The sequence below is a fragment of the Haliaeetus leucocephalus genome, unplaced genomic scaffold (genome assembly GCF_000737465.1).
Source record: "Haliaeetus leucocephalus isolate CR32 unplaced genomic scaffold, Haliaeetus_leucocephalus-4.0 Scaffold169, whole genome shotgun sequence".
Taxonomy (NCBI): domain Eukaryota; kingdom Metazoa; phylum Chordata; class Aves; order Accipitriformes; family Accipitridae; genus Haliaeetus; species Haliaeetus leucocephalus.
This window is the reverse complement of record NW_010972605.1, coordinates 179,985-197,934: the sequence shown is the minus strand read 5'-3', so window position 1 is coordinate 197,934 and position 17,950 is coordinate 179,985. Positions and strand designations below refer to the sequence as shown.

The 17,950-nt window shown below is 38.4% G+C and overlaps 1 protein-coding gene across 2 annotated transcripts in view; it reads right to left on the bottom strand.

Moving 5' to 3' along the window:
• Positions 1–17,950, bottom strand: part of PARP8 (poly (ADP-ribose) polymerase family, member 8) — a 116,990-nt gene that overhangs the window by 35,249 nt on the left and 63,791 nt on the right. For both annotated transcript variants that reach the window (XM_010563530.1, XM_010563531.1), the window contains exons 7-14: positions 15,793–15,887; positions 11,765–11,825; positions 10,607–10,697; positions 7,630–7,696; positions 5,789–5,914; positions 3,110–3,674; positions 761–814; positions 565–660 (exon numbers count right to left, since the gene is read on the bottom strand). In XM_010563530.1, the coding sequence (XP_010561832.1) occupies positions 565–660; positions 761–814; positions 3,110–3,674; positions 5,789–5,914; positions 7,630–7,696; positions 10,607–10,697; positions 11,765–11,825; positions 15,793–15,887 (1,155 nt within the window). The remainder of the gene's footprint in view (positions 1–564; positions 661–760; positions 815–3,109; positions 3,675–5,788; positions 5,915–7,629; positions 7,697–10,606; positions 10,698–11,764; positions 11,826–15,792; positions 15,888–17,950) is intronic.

Below are 17,950 nucleotides of genomic sequence, written 5' to 3'. Positions count from 1 at the left end.
TGAACCACAACAGTGCCCCTGGTCTAGGTCACTGCTATATCAGACACTTCACAGAGCATCTCCTTCTACTGCCTTTTTTATCACATTATGGACAATGGCTCATCCCAGCGGCCCATGAGCAAAAGACTGTCAGAACTTCACAGCCTTGTGGCATTAACACCAGTGTATCTAAATACCCTGGCTATGGTTTGCTAAGAGCTCAAGGACTGAGGTGACCCTAAGCTTTTAAAAGAATGCTAGAGGACCTGGAAAGCACTCTAATGCACTTCCTCTATCTTATCTCGTTGTGACTACTGTAGCACAATTGTGTTCAGTGAAATACAGCCCAGCTTTATGTTTCTGTGATATTATACAAGCCTGATTTCCATCTCCCTTGCTTGCAATACATTTTTTCAAATTTATAGCAAAATCTCGTTAATATGCATTATATTTTTGCATCTTAAAAGGATATTAGGATGAAATACATCTGAAATAATTCAATAGTTTTGTAACAGGTTAGTATGGTCCACTGCTATTTAAGGCATTATAAAATGCATTGTTTATCCCAGCAAGCACACCACTTACCCTCAGCATAGGGCCATTCTGGAACACATGGGGTTCATCACAAACTACACAGTATTCATTCAATACTGGTATCCGCTGCTCAGCAAATTCAATAGTCTGAGAACAATGAAAATGAAAATAACATCTGCTTAAAAATAATTAACAGTCAGCTCATGCTCCTCAGTGCTTCATAAATGGGTAAGATATGACATCCTACCTGTACAAGAAAGCCACGGTCTCGTACCGGAATGCATTTTGCACCATAGTTTTGCTGCAAGGAAAAAGTTGAGGCAACTTCAGTGTTGGTAGACTAATTATAAGGAAATGGCAAAATATTTGTATTTTTTGCATGCAAATATGTTAATTAAACAATACTTGCATCTAAAAATATCTCTCATTTGCATAAACCAGCCATTACAAATAATCAATCCTTTTACTGTTTGCTGGGTGTGGGGTAGATTTTTAGCATTTCTTTTTAGTTCTTAAATCTGATAAGGTTTTGTATCTCAGCATCCCAAAAACTTTAATCTCAAATGGAAACACCGGTGCCTTCATTCCATTCTAATAAACTGGCATTTGGTAACTTCAACTAAATTTTAACTGTGTATGGCATATTCAAATATGGGCTATCTGCTCGGGCTGGAAAGATGAATGTAACTCTCAGAACGGCTGAAGATCTTTTTCTTTTGTATTTACTAAGATCTCATTTCTGTAAGCACCATGCTAACAGATCTCTGTGCTCAGATCCCACTCAAATTCTTTCTGCCTTTTTCTTTCAACACACAGCAACAAATTAGAAGGAACTTCTGCTACAGGAGTCAGTAAGGTACAAAATTCCCTCTAAGCTGACATCTATCTCAATCAAACCTTGTTTTGAATATGGGTCAGATCAGCTCCATGTACAGCTTTTTTTGATTTTGTTTATGGGCTTATTTCCTTTCATTTCTCTAACTGCTTAATTGGGAAACTTTTATTTTTTCTCTCCTGGGAAAGAATCGTCCTAATTGTATTCATATATGAGATTGAAATACTGTAGCTGAGAACTGAAGAGAAGTTAGGGTCCCAATTCATCACTTTCACATTCCACTGACTCTGAACTGCAGTTAGGCACCGAGGCTATCCATATATCTGGTGCCTGTACATAAAATGTAAAATGCATTGTTGATGTCTTTCCACTAACATCAGTCAAACTGCACCTGACCATGTATGTGATGCTTCTCCCTCAAAGTAAATGCATTCTAGCAATAAATTACTCGTAGTTTTTATAGACTGCCAAGCAGGCTTTGCATTTCTTCCATACCAGCTGATAACATCAGTAATGAAACCACTAAGTCAGCTCTTCATTATCTTATCAAAATCAATGGGACTTTTCCTACTAACTTCAAGAGAGAAAAGTGTTGCTATGTTAAGACATCCTCTGCTGATTCAGAAAAAAATGCATCTTTAAACTGTGACAAGTAAAAAGTTTGTTGGTTCACCTTAAATTAATAGTGCTGTGCACATTAGAGGAATCAACTTCACAGCATGTATATAAATGATTTTAGGATAGTCTATCACTGCTTTTAGATCTGATGAGTATAGCTCACAGCTTATTAAACTAACTTACCATGAGAAATAGCACACTAAATGTAATTTCATTATTCAGAATGCACTATTTTGAATATATGTATGGCATTTCAAGCAAGAATGAGCTTTTTCTTGCTGAGAACGTCAAGTTACCACCAGGCTAAGGAAGTGGAGAGAACTGTCTCCTCAGTGTCTCTCCCCAGATCTAACACATAAAACAGACGGATGCCTTGAAAAAGCGCAAACAGACCCACTCTTTCCTCTAAAGTATAAAAGCCATCTCTTAAGAGGCAGAAGAATTCATTTTGAGCACTCTTTCTTAAATTTAAGAATATGTGCTACCCTTTGTTTTCCCAGTCAATCATGTCTCTGGGGAGAGAAAGGGGGTCAGTGTAGACCTAGATCCTTCCCAACCTCCAGCTGCCACCAGCACGTTTGAAGGTTAAACCTTTCACAAAGCACACATGTGCAAGAGGTGAGCTGAATCATGACTGCATTCCTTCCGCTATGATGATTATCACAGATGCAAACACCAGAAGGAGAGGTGACTTGGCACCCAAGCAAGCCCATGGACGGTTGCTTCCCCCGCAAAGCAAACAGTGAAATGAGAAAAGACCTGTGTGACCAAGCCAATTTCGCAGCACAGAAGCTCATACTCTCCCTTCTACCTGCAGCAAGAAAGGAGGCAGGGAAGGGAGTGGATGATTGAACTCTTCCCATGGCCAGTAGGTACATTGAGCTGTAATCAACATGACATGTAAAATCTCTGTCTTGACCTAAGCAAATTCTGGCTTTGTAACTTAAATATATGTGCATGGACAGTTGTTTGAATCCTCCTTAAAAAGCTGACTCCATTGCTCTTGTATTTCAATATATTCAATATATCCAATATATTCACTACCTGTGTCCTAAGTATTAATGCCTTTGCGTAACAAGCATAATGGCACATTTGGAAAATAATAGGAGGAAAATGAGCAGAAAAAAAAAAATTATTACGCACAGCAGCCTGTGAAGGTGATGATGAAGATGGTGTTAAGATACCAATAAGCCCTGAGGTAAGAGAGAGCCTCCTGCTCTCTGCTATGGTGGACTCCTTGAAAGGTTCCATTTTGGATGATTTAGGGGCATTGGAGTAAGTCTTGCTGAGTAACTTGTGATTCTTAAATCCATCCAATTCTTCCATTCTAAGATTACTGGAGTAGGACCTGCTTAAAAGTTTGTGGGGCTTCAAGGTGCTGTTGTGCTCACATCGAGGGTCCCCAGAACACGATCTACTTAATAGCTTATGGGGCTTTAAAGTGATGCACTCCTCCTGCTTGACGGCTGCAGGGCAAGAACGGTTCAACAGTTTGTGCGATTTAATAGCCATTGTCTGTTCAGCCCTAGGGTCACTCGACAACGAGCGGCCAAAGGTTCTGTGAGATTTTGTGGCACACATATCCTCCGCCTTCACTGTGCTAGAGCAAGTCCTTCTGAGTAGCTTGTGAGTTTTGGAGATGCCATCCTGTTCTGACTTCAGTTTTGATTTGTTTTTACCACACCCAGGTGGAGGATAACTTGGCGACCTTAAAAATAAAGGAGAAGACAAAGTTGGAGAGTAATCAAAATCTTGTGCAAATCAAGCAAGACCACACATATATAAAAATCTTTGTGTCACCTGTTTTTATGTACCTCACTAGTGATAAACAGAGCCCAACATTAAAAAAATGAGCAATTGTACGTACGACTAATTTTCCAATACCAAATAGACATCTTACTCCTATTTACATACAAGCTCATCAATCAAAAAGATGATGGACTGCTTAAGCAGAAGTTAGAGCTGTATCCTTACAGCTCTTTCTAAAGGTCTCTACATCTCTAAACAAACTATTTATTCAGGAAATGATCTTTGAAATGAAAACCACATATTTCACAGGAGATCATAACACATTTTCCTTATCAAAATCTATCTTTCCTATGCAATGATCGTGGCATGATCCCATTAGAGTTATTGTCTTCTGGACACAGCATAACAAATTCTCTGTCTAGATCCAACCGAAGATAAAATGAGCAGTGAAACTTGCAGGCAGTAAAACAAATTTAATTCAGCTGAAATGAACATTATATTTTAAAACCTCATAATAATCTAGGTGCTTTGTGGAAGACAATTTGATGCCTTTCTTTCCTGTTTTAGACAAATTCTAGCTCTGTAACACTAGAAATGAGAATGTGAGGGATCTAAATTATGAATGCAGAAAGTAAATAACAAAATGTTTTTATGAAACAACATTCATACTAACTGTCACATTTCCATAAGGTTCCCATTTGCCTGTCCTTGCAAAGCAAGAACATGTAACAGGTATGCTGAACCATTTTCCTATGCTTTATAAGCAATCCTGATCTTTGGAGTATTTTAGGGGCTTGGATTGAATAGAAAAGAAGTGAAACCCCAAAGGGAGAGGTTGGCAGGTTTCCTCACCCTGTTAGCAAGTGGTGACAGTAGAAGATGCATGTGGAGGTTGCTGACTCACTTTTGCAGTTGGCTTACTACCACCCTCCTGCAGACAGGCGGTAGGAAGAGAAGTTAGGTAGCTCTATAGAAAGGGGGTCCCTGCATTGGGGCTGAGCCACCTTTGGACAGGCACTGCAGCAGCAGCCAATCAAGAGGAGAAAGATTGGTCTGGCTTTTGGTTTCGGAATAAAACCAAACCCCAAGTTACAGCCTGCAACAGACAATGGTGTGTGGCATGCTAGGGAATGGGTAAGCTTTCTACTTAAAACACCACCTTCCTCTTCTACCTTTAAAAAGACAAATAATCTTGTGTCGTCTTTGACATTCCTCCCTTCTTCAATGTGAGTGATAGCTGTACTCCCTCTCTTTTTTATACACGGAATTTAGAATAGCAAAATTCAACAAAAAGAAGGAATGTTCAAAGAAGCATTCAATTCAAATTCATAGAAGGGGTGATCTGTCAACCCTTCATAAGCAGGAAAACATGCCAGCGTAAATGGTCACACTCCTGAAAGAGGTAAAATTAGAGCCTGATTTTACATGCATTTACAAGTATGAGTAACCAGCAGAAGTCATAATGAATTCAAATGAACTATTTACAAATTACTTCTTATGTTTTTAATGCCTTTGTTCTTTGAAATTCTACGCCTGCATTTCAGAAGTGTTGAACATTAATGTACTCAAACAGTGGAGAGGGGTGGGTGCTCAGCAGCTCTACAAATCAGTCTTTCATTAATAACCATTCTAGTTTTAAAAATTAAAAATATACACAGCTGTGGAAAGAACAGCTAGACAGCCACAAAATTTTTTAATGTCTGTAAGTTATGTATTACTTGTATATATTACTTATACTCTTGCTATTCAAGTAACAGTCAAATGCTACCAAGCTATAAAGATACTAGTACAAGAAATTAAATAATAATATAAAATAAATTATTTCCAATTCTAGATTAAACATGGCTGTTTCAGAGAGCAGGACACTGAAATGCTCTGCCTTCAAATAGTCTTAGAAGCTGCAGTAGTACCTAGTTCACTTTTGATGTCATGCAAGGCAAGGACTGGAAACCCATGAGGTAAGATATAAATAGAGCACTTCTCTGTGGAGAAAAGTCAACATTTCACCTTGTGAAGCCTGCTGTGGATTTTGAACAGGATATGGTGTTAACAGCTCATTTTCCTTGCTATTACCTGCGCAGCGTAGAAAAGATGTGCAGAGGGGATTTCACCTTTTTGTCAGACACCTTCTTATTGTGCGTACAATTAGATTTCTCTTTGCTGTTCTTCCACTGTTGTGTAACAAATGTCTGCATGATTCTGCAAATTAAGAAAAAAAAAAAAAGATTTTCTTACCCTAGCCAAGACATACTCTCTTTAGTACTAGGGTCTCTCTGTTCACCACATAGGTGACATGATGCAGTGTCCTTACTCTACAGACAGACTTTTTCTGTCATGTATGTGGACTGATGATTGGGTGCCTCAGCTTCTCAAAAATGTTTTCTTTTTTCCACATAAAACTAATTTACACAAAACTCTTATTGAGAATACAGTCTGTGTAAACAACCACTGCAAGACTTAGCAGGTATGCCTCTCACGGAGATCTAGAGACAAACTGATTCAAAGGCATCCCATCCAACTATAGGCGTCTGTCTGTCCAGTGACTACAGAGATAGGCTACAGCATCCACACTGCTCAAGTTGGAACATATTCTCCTACGGCACAAACATGAAGGTAGGGATGTCAAATATTACAATACCTAAAGAGGGTTTACAGAGAAGACAGAGCCAGACACTTTCCAGAGATGGACAGCAAAAGGCAGTGGTCACAAGTTGTGGCAAGGGAACATAAAGGCTATAAAAAGACATCCACAAGAAGAATGGCTGAATACAATAGGTTGCCCACAAAGGCTGGAGATTTCACAGCTCAGCTGCCTGAGACTCTGAGTGAACTAACCTAACTTTGACGTTAGTGTCACTTGGAGCAGGAGGTTGCACTAGGTGGCCTCCAGTAGTTCCTTCCAAGGCAAATTACTCTGTGACTCTAATGACTCTTCACTGGGGGTCTTTGAGTGATAAAGTCAAAGCAGAAGTTGGTATGGACTTTACCAAAAATTTAGTGACTCTTCAAAGATGAATATCCTGTTGCCACAGCCATGAGCGGCCATGGGGTTCATGGGTATTCTGACTTCTGCTCAACTGTGAATTATACAGCTATGTCCTTGAAAATGTCTTGTGGGAACCTTTAGTAATTACCTGGTGCACAAATCAGAGACAGTGTAAGTACTGAAATGTTTTAAGAGACTGTTCATATCTGGGGAGTGTTTCATTATTTTTCTTCAAAGTCATGTATTTTAATAACGTTGCTTCATTTGTAAGATTATGAAAACACTGCACTGAATTTCTTTAAACACCAAACACCAAAAGATTTTTTTCTTCTTAAGAGATTTGTAATGTTGTAATGGTCAGATATTAAAGCCTGTATTCTTGTCATTTTATTACACATACACAAGCATATGTGAAAAGATGACTCAGCAAAATTTTATTAAATTGAATTGTATCATGAACCTATGGAACTGCTAATTTTTTCGACTATTCTTCCCTCTTGTCCTCAAAACATGGATGGCCTAATTACTGTTGTACATCCTAGAGGCCACCATGAAAGCATAGCCCCCTTAGGGTATGCAAGATGCTCAAAAAGATTCCTGCTCCAGAGGCCTCACCATCTAGGCAGAAACATGAAATTCAACACTCCTAGTTACAGTCTTTTGAACTTTTGTAGCTTACTTCCTAAATGGCAGAAAAGTGACAGAAAACCCTGGGAGGCAGCACAAATCCGGTTCTCCTCAACAACTGTCAAAACTGAACTTAAAAAGGCAAATCTTGTTATTTTTTATTTAAAGAAAAACGAGTTCAAAACACTTTGATCCAACCAACCTGACAACCTGAGAATTTTATCCTACTTGACATGGTCCAGGAACTAGAAAGAGTGTAGTATTTGCCTAAAAACAGGGGTTTACACTTTTCTAGACTTACTTTTTCAGCTGATGTCCCAGCCCAAATCTTTCCTTAGTAGAGATCTGAAATACATCCACAGTTGGCACTATGGAAAAATGAGATATTGTTGATACATGAACTTACAGCAATAATCAAGAACTCATGACCATATAAATCATATTTAAGGACCCTGTTCTATCTGGACCTTTACTATAGACAATACCATTGAAGCAATGGTGAAAGTGGACATGTCATCCAAACCAATTAAGAAATGAATGGTCTTTTTTGGAATATCAGCCAATATAATTTGTAATTTTACAAATAAATATTTTAGAAATTTAATTACCCCAAATGTATCTCTTCCCACTAATTTTAATTACTAAAAAGTGTCTGGTTTTTATATTATGCAAGTACTAGACAGCAGCATCAGATTAAATGTATCTGGACTTGTAATTCATCTCGCCTAATCTCAAATTTTTTTTCCAAGTAATTAGTCTTTACACACTACAGTTCCTGTGACTATGAAGAAAACCCAGAGTGGAATAAACTGAATTAATCAGTATCTGGTTTTTCTTTCTGAGGGCATTTTAATACAAGACCCATAATCTTCATCGAAGTGCCTGATATATGAATTCCAGTGGCCAAGGAATACCCTGAATTTTCCTCAAGACCTGTCCTAACATTGGTACATCCATATTCATCTGTCAGAAAATTGGAAGTGTATGGGGTGAAGGTCTGAAATTAGCTCCTGGTATTACTAAAGTCCTTTAATAACATTTACTAGATAGAAGTGGCAGATGGAATCCAGCACTTTTTGAGAGAGCCTCAGGTCCTCAAGGCAGGACAACAGCTAACACATATTACAAGCACGAATAGACTTTATACTTCGTATTACAGAAGGTGGTAATGACTGCAGTAAAATAAAAAAGGAATGAAAACAAAAAATCTGGGGTTGGTTCAAATTTTATTAGAAACAGTAAATCAGTACTTTAAAATCTGTATTATTCTGATCACTCAGAAAGCCAGATTTTTTTCAGAATGTCAAAGTTTATCCTTTAATTTCACTTTAATAAATTAGATTTCAAAATAAAATACAATATATCTAACCTGCCCATCCAATTTCACTTAGTTCAAAGCCCTGTAGATACCCTTTCTCTAATGTTATTAATTGAATATAATCTCATCTTTTAAAGACAAACTGACAATTTTTTCAAAAGGGATGAATGATTTGATTAGGGATAGCAATGTCTTAAGATTGTCAAATTTAGGACACATGGTAGGGGGGGAATATTTTCAATGAGAATCATTATAGCTAGACCAGTAGTCTTAAAATCTGACATCTAGACTACAGTTGTTGTCTATGCTCTACAGTCAGAGAAGCCAGCCCTGTACCTCCAAAGGCTGATTCATCCTCTTTTAAGACAGGTTTGTAAGGCACATGGGAGAAACTGTCCACAAATACAATAATGAGACAAGCTATTAACTAGATGAATGACTATCTAAAATCAGGATATTACACAGCTACAAGGTGGTACTAATACCCCAGCATTGTGCTTTGGAGTATACTGCATTTCTCTTTATCGATCAACAGAAAATACTATAGAAGAAAAACATGTAGCATAAAGTTATGGCCCAGTGGTCTCAGAAAAACGTATTTAAGGGGGAAGAGGAATTCACAGAGAAAGGGTCTTGTTAACAGAAAAGTTGGTGGATCTCATGAGCCTTTTCTGGTAAACAGAGACATGGCTGCAGCAGCAGCTGAGCTCTTAAAACCAGTATCAGCGAAGCACTTGCCTCTGGCCCTGATCTTGCCTTTCTTGATACTCAGGCACTCCCACAATCAGTCAGCTGCAGGACTGGGAACCAAGCTTCCTGTTTTAACCTTGTCAACGGTGCAGAAGATATCTTGTTCCTTCTCAATTCACTAGATCATATCTTACTGCATGCTGCTCTTCACGCTTCACCTTCTCTTATTTGCTGCACTTTTTTATTTTTTAAATTACATTTTGATAGAAATATTCTGAATACTAACACTGCTACCTGCTACGGCAAATACATATTTTAAGATCCACTTATTTGCAAAAAAGATTGAGGCAATAAAATACAGACAAAAAGACCAAAGTCAAGCAAAAAAAAGAAAAAAAAAGAGAATGATGTAATGAAATGCTTATTTGAATGAACAGAATATAGCTTATAGTTAGCATCGGCAGGCAACATATCCTATAAAAATAGCTCATTGGGACAGATTTTGCTAAACATATTATGACTGGAAATATCTATGCATTTTCCAGAGGCAGAATTCTCCCACAGATACAAGCCTGAACTGACAGCTTGTACTGGAAGCCTCCAAAGCCGGGCAAGTTATGATCCAAATTGCAACTTAGTTCTGACTTCCCACTGTAAAAACATATCAGAAGTTGATTCTGCATATGAATGTTTCCAAATCTTCAAAATAAGTTGATTCTTCAGGAGTTTGACCATTTTTACTCTCATGAGGAAGCTTTACTCACTTAACAACTCATTCAAATCCAGAGATTCCCAGAGTTCACACAGTTGCATAGAAATCAGAAGCTGAAAGGGTAATTATCATGGCCTGATTCTTCAAAGGTGTGTGAAAAAGGGCATATTAATGTGCTGCACAGGTCTGTGTATGTATACCTTATCAGTAATATCTCAGCTGTGCAGATGATGCCTGATTTCCAAAATCAGGAAATCACATATTAGAAACTGTAGATCTTTATTCCTTAACCCTGGTTCCTAGGGGAAGCAGTTGCATTTCAAAGGCTATCAGGAAAACAAGTTCCAAAAATCGACCTACGAATGTTTCAATTAGATGCCCGTGTCATCATTGAGGGCCTAGCCATGCACATAAATATAAGCAGTAGGACTGCTCTCAGCAGTAAATCTAAGCACATGCAGGGTCATAGATTTGATAGTAAATGAGTATCTATCACCTAGTACATGGCTCAGACCGAGACAACATATAAGGCACATGAAGAACACATGGGTGACTAACCTGGACCATTTAAGTACTGTGTAAGTGAACAGTGCAATCGCACTATTATAGGCTCTGTGCGAATTACATCCCAAGCCACAGCAATCTCTTCCTAGTTCAAGACAAAAAGAAAACAACAGACACCATTAGCCATCATCAGGAACTGCTCATTTTGTCAGTCTGCCTTAGGGTTGTTATAAACACCATCCATCCATTTACCCAGTTGTGGAATAACTACTCCAGCTTTAAACTTGAGACTTAGGACAAACTACTGCCTGCTGATGCCCCTAAGAGCAGTGTTAGACTGCTTCCAGTTCCTGAGTATGCTCATTTAAACTGAGCACGGGTTTACACACAACACTACATCTACAGTGGAGGCAGACACATTCCCATTTATCAAGAGATACTACTTCAAAGCTGGGAAGCAAAGGAACAAATAAAGATGGAAAAGAAACTCATCCCATAACACAGGGCAAAGGAAACTTTTGCTCCTTAAGACTGATTAAAATAATTCAAGGTATGACCAGATTTTCTTAAATTTTAGAAAAGCCCAAGAATAACTATCTTTTGTGTTGTGCTGACCAGAGAATATGACATATCTGTGCAGAAGCTAATGATGCCCCTAAAAGCACTGACTTTTATTCTTTATCTAGAGGACAGGAAGTTACTGTGCAGGTGAGGTGAGAAGTGTGGAGTTAATGACAGCGTAACTGTTACAGAAGCCACGCTGCCAGTTGACAGCACCACTGTCCTATTTCTCCTTTGCCACTCAAGCCTCTCCCTAATCAGCTGCAGATGCTGAGAAGCACACAGGAGAGCTCCAGCCAAGGTCTTCATCCCTAGGGGACTCTATGAAGTGCCTTCACCTAACTAACATCTAGGATAGCAAAAAAGTAAATGTATTTCATTTATACGAGTTAAAACATTTACCATTCACAGAGCATGTTCGAAAGGAAATACACATGCAGTAAATAAAAGCCTACAAAGCATTTTAACAATGTGATCATAAAAGGAAAAGGAAACCTTTCCACTGAGTAGCAATCAATAAAGTGACAGCCACTTGTGAAGATTGAGCCTCTGAAAAAGGAAAGCCTTGGTGGTTGTCTAGAGAGTCTGATGTGTAGCAGAATTAAATGGGTGTTAATGTTCATTATGTAATTCTGTGATTAGATTACTCACATCAAGAAAGCTAACATCAATATGCAGATCAATATCTACATCATCAATGGCTCCATATTCCCTGAAAGGAAAGAATTACATTACATTAGAGCTCTTTAAGATACTCCTCAGCCCAGGAGTACTTACAACAGCAAAGATTTTATAAAGGATAATCTTGTCTGTAAAATCAGAATGCTTATAAAATATGCATTTACATACATTGGATCAATATTCCCAGTGGGTGACAACCATCTGCTGCACTGAAACTTTCTTTCAGTGGACCTTGCTTAAACAGGCTAAATCTTTTTTTCTACTAATTCCCCTAAATTCTCTCTCCATTGCTGCTATGTATTTTGTCTTGCATATTGCACAAATAATTCAAGAAAACAAATTCAAGGTCACATGCTCCTCCTATTTATAACAAAATAAAACCCTAGTTAATTTTCAAAAGTATTTCAGGTTAACTGCCAATAACCTAAGGAGAGGCTTGAGATAAATCGTTGAAGACAAATACAACATAGCCTAGAGGGTGGCATATTATACCTGTGGGATTGCTTCATACATTCAAGCATTTGTTTGTCAAAACATAAAGATTGCCCTGTAAGGTGCTTAAGGCAATAGTTAGCTTATTTTATCTGTTATGTGTAGTATTTCTGGAATCCCCCAAGGTTCAGATTTAACTTATGCTCGTAGGTGTTTCATTGCCATCTGAAATCTTACATTTAAAGTATGGCTTTTCTGCCTCTTATTTTCTGACTCATTCTGATTGCCCTCTCCCAATGTACTTGAACACTTCTGAAAAATAGGACTAGAAAATACTCATTCATACACCTAAATAAAAAATTGCTTTCCTTTTCATTTAAATTACTTAAGTGGACAATACTGTAAAAGTGCAATCACTCCCTTGCTCTCACAGTGACTTCCACACTTTTCTATTAAACTAGACTAAGACATTGCACAGTAACAGCTGTGCATAAATAAGCTGATACGGTAATTCTGAAATACAAAAATATTTTTGTGAATAAAATTATCTCCTACCAATGTGGCCTCTCAGCCCATGGTAGGACCTAGCTCACACCGGAAATGCCCTGACCTCTTGTGAAGATTGGTGGAGCGAATCCCTTCCACCAAACCTCGGCATCTCAATGGTTCTCTCTGGTGAGGGCAAACCCAAAGACTCTCTCTAGATAGATGTGTCCAGACATGGCACACACAGGGCAGGTAAACAGCTGGTCAGGACTGTGTTACCTGGAGGCTTCCCACAGCCACCCTGAGAGCTGCTCCAGAGTCTGCTCACCCAGAGCTGTAGAGGCACTTGCGGACCCCCTACAGCTCACTGAAGACCTGGCTTTGAAACAGTGAAATTCTCTACCTACTGAATGGCTTAGCCACTATCCTACACAACAGTGGCCTCAGTTTTTTGTGAATTTTCCACAAGATCCAAAGAACAGATTGTTATGAACTCTTAAGTAATATTTATGAACCCAAGCTGGTGTTACTCATTCGACTGAGATTCAAAAGGCTGTGAACAAGCATAATTTTATAAATTAAACAGAAACACAGTTGAACTGAGGAACACAGAAATATTAGTGGAAGAAAGGACAAGACAAAAATAAGTGTCCTGGTTTCAGCTGGGATATAGTTAACTGTCTTCCTAGTAGCTGGTACAGTGCTATGTTTTGAGTTCAGTATGAGAAGAATGTTGATAACACTGATGTTTTCAGTTGTTGCTCAGTAGTGTTTAGACTAGAGTCAAGGATTTTTCAGCTTCTCATGCCCAGCCAGGGCACCTGACCCAAACTGGCCAACAGTGTATTCCATACCACGTGACGTCCCATCTAGTTTAGGAACTGGGAAGGGGGGGTGGGGAATCGCCGCTCAGGGACTGGCTGGGTGTCAGTCGGCGGGTGGTGAGCAGTTGCCCTGCGCATCATTTGTACATTCCAATCCTTTTATTATTGCTGTTGTCATTTTTTTAGTGGTATCATTATCATTATTAGTTTCTTCTTTTCTGTTCTATTAAACCGTTCTTATCCCAACCCAGGAGTCTTACTTCTTCTCCTGATTTTCTCCCCCATCCCACTGGATGGGGGGGGAGTGAGTGAGTGGCTGCGTGGTGCTTAGTTGCTGGCTGGGGTTAAACCACGACAATAAGTTATAACTGGGGAATTTCTATACTCACTGAAATCCCTTCACCATCCTAGAAAATGGATTTTAGACACATGATGCTGACTCTAGTTTTACTTCCCCAAGCTGAAAGGCATGAAGAAATGTTTTCTCCAGCACCTGAAGCTTAGGTCTGCTGCCTACAATGGCTCCATGAACATATCTTGATTTTGAAGCTCCCAGAGGTCCTCTGTCCATCAATGCATAAGCAATGTAAATAGATACCAAAATGTCTGGATCAGTTGGTCCAAAGGGCTTTCTCACAGCTTTGGTGGCCAGATTTCAAAGGGCAGTGGTGAAAAGCATGCAAGTATAGGAATTTCACTTTTATGTGTACTGTTGATTCTGTGACAGCAAGAGACTACTAAAAGAGGGTCAACTGTCTAGGAAATAATGCATCTTAGTGGGTGTCACTGTCAGACAGACTCCCCTCTCCACAGAGAAGTGGAGCTGCAGGAGAGGGATGAAACCAAATGTTTAATGCCGTTTCTCATTTCCAAGAATTTATAAGTATTTTCAACTGCAACAGAGTGGAAGAAGCGTTAAAGTTTTCCACTTGCCAAAAGCAGCCACAGATGCCAATTTGTACTAGAGTGAACCTAAGGAGATCACAATGCTTCGAATGAAACGGTTGATTCAATAAATTAGATGCATTAAAGTTTTTGAAAGGTTACATAGAATGTTTCAATTTGAGGAGCTTGAGGGAGCCTATTATCAAGATATTCTCAATTTCATAGTTATCCATTTGGCAACTGAACATTTATCTCATTCACTTCCTAAACCCATCTGCAACTATTTGGATTTAAATTCCCCAGGTCCTCGAAACGTAATGAAATTTTCACTTAATTTGAAAAGGTATAGTACACCATAGTTATAGATGTGCTCTCTCTTCTTAGACAAAAATAACAGAGCTTATTGTTTAGAGGTTAATGGGAATTGTTACTTGCAATATATGTATGCCTAAGGTTATTATCTTCTCTGTATTTTATTACTTTATTTGTATGACAACTTTGATATTTTCTTTGTAATACATCTGACAGGTCTGTTACATCTTGCCTACCTGTTATTTTTATGAAATTATTAAGATTACATAGATGGAAAATGAAGTTAAAAAAGACCTGAAGCGTATTAAAAATACCATACAGCTATGCCCTGTGACAGAATCATACATACTCATATATGCCCAACAGAATTTTTGTGTAATCACACTTTGCAATCCACCTCTGACTGAGGTTCCATCACTTCACTGTGGAGGATACTTTAGATTCCCACAATTAGAAAGCTTTCCTAAAATCTAATCAAATTCTTGTTTGTTGCTAACACAGCTAGTTTCTTATTGTCTCTCTCATGATGACAATAAAGAACATTTAATCACTCCTCCTACCTACAAACAGCTTTTTTGAAGAAGAATTGTTATTATGTCTTCTCCTTCTCTTTTTTCCAGAGTAGACAAATCCAATTCCTTCAATTCTTCCCTAGGGAAAACATTTACTAAATCTCCTATCATTCCTATTGTTCACCTCTAGGGCAAAAGACAATATAACACAAAAGGAGTTTAACAAGGGTTTAGAGTAATGCTGAATAGTAATTTTTGACAAAATACAACAGCCTGATCAAATACCAACTGGACTGCAAAAGTCAATGATGTTTTAGAAGAGGCTTCCAAGGCTTATTCTCAGCACAGCCAGTTGTATTGGTACTCAACCACAAAAAAAAAAAGAAAAAACAACATTATAGCTAGCCAGCAGCACTCCTTCCTTTTGCCATACGATATGCAGCAATCACCAGAAGAGACTTCTGCTTTGGCAGTCAGGGAAGGTCCACAAGGAATTCAATCTCCAAAAGGTTAAAGGTTCAGCAATACAGAAAGGTCAATGACATACCTGAGAGATACTGCATTAGGTCCATAGATCTCTCTCACTGCTGTCAAATCAGCCTCCAGCTGTGGGTGCTTGTGAAGTTCTCCATCATAGCTAACCTACCAGGGAAAAAAAATATCATAGGAGTTCTTGTTTATTTCATCACTGGCACCTGATCTAGGCTCTTCAAAGTTCCCCCTCCAAAATATGCTGCATAAAGATTCCTTAATGCAACGCTTAGAAAGGACACTGTATTGATAAGCTGAAGCACTGAGCTGGCCTACCTCACAGGCAATGAGATTTGCAAAGCAGGCACTTCTGCGTCAGAATTTTTTGAGGGTTCCACTCCTGTTCGTGGGACGAGAAGCTGCAAAGGACTCATCCCTTTATCCTGTCTTGTCCTGGGGTTTGTTTTGGGACACTTGTGCATTTTAAAACTGTTAAGTAGGAGAAGAACCAGATCTCCCCAGTCATATCATCCCTGTCCAATCACTACAGGACAAAGGTTTGCTTGTTGTTATACTCTCATATATATTAGACACAGAATGGCTTGGGCTCAACAAAAGAAGCATGAAACTACTCTACGTACCAAGTGTCTCAGCATCTAAATTACATTTTCAGTCTACCCATTGGCTGTATTCTATCCACCAGTGCAATGATATCAGACGAAAACAAAATAAAAGAACACTTTCTCATTTTAAGTATTTTACCAGAGCAGGTGTAAAGAAACAGCTATTTAGACATCACCCCCATTTTTTTTAAACTCCAGATGAAAAATGGAAAACGTTATGTTAGTGCTTACACTATAAAGTAAAACTTGTGAGCTAGTTTGGTTGGACTGTATGAAGTCAAAATAACTAATATCCTCCTATCTTCTACAAGGACCAAAATATCTCTTTAGCCTTGTAACAATCTATTCACAGTCTATTACTACTTTCTTGTTAAGCAATATGCTCCTGATTGTATGAACCTAATTCCACGTCTTTACAACAATTAGAATGACAGTAATTCCACAGAAGTTGAGGAACTCCCTAGATTTGGACAGACTCAGAAATGAGAGTAGGATTTGGCTTGTACCTTCAACAAACTCAATGACCAAAGCAGAAGAGTGTAATTTACCCCTGTAGACATAGATACATATACACCTCCTTATACTGGAATTTCTGCAGAGAATTCTTGCTGTTGCAGAACCGTATCTAACTGCAGTACTGTTTCTTCCATTTGTACATCCAAATCTGTACGAGACCAGTGCTATGACATTTTCAGCTCTGATATCTAGAGATGAACTTTTCAATCTAATTAAATAAATGTCAATAGAATTAAAATAATAATCAGCTGATCACTTTTTACATGTGAAAATTAGCAAAGAATAATTTGGTTAGACTTAGAATTCTTCCAATATAAGGCACAGAATTCATCAGCATAGCACAGAAATGTGTTTATCAGAGGTATCAATGATATTCATGACCAGAAGGGTATAAGCCAAGTACCCCTCCCTTGTTTGGGCAGGCATGTCAGAACAATTTTCCAAGTAGAAAAGCACAGGAAGAAAACCTTTATTCTAATTTTTTTTTTCAATTTAGGTAGGAGCAAACCAATCCTTTTTACATGTTCATTACTCAGAGATGAATTCTTTAAAGATGCATAAATAATTGCTGTCCTGCTTCCAAAGACAGCACAGCAATTATTTCACAAATCGTAGCTGTGGTGCACTTGTCACCTTTGTTGGTCCTAAACCACATTTTTTTAATCAGTCTTATGTATCAATAATAATAAAATCCAAAAGGAACACTATACAGAACACCGAACTGATCAGCATAATGCTTTCTCCAATCTCTTTTCTGATGGTAAGAGGTTATGAACTCAAAAGGGAAACAAAGCAGTGTTCTGACAAATTTTAAGACCACCGTATGGTATTTTCCACCCCTGAATTAGTGCCACAGACATGCTGATGTATGCAGAGGAGACTGCTAGAGTTTTGTATATCTGCATTTGCAAGTATGTCCTGTAAGTGAAGCACAAGAGAAGGAGAGAGAGTGCCAAAGGCAGTAGTATTACTGTTTCAATCTCCTGTTCTTGTTTGGAAATGTAGAAGATAGAGATTCAAAGCAAGAATTAACAGCGAGTCTCAGAGGAAGCAAATATAAAAGCTGAAAATCTGATAACTTTGCTGTGTCTGAAA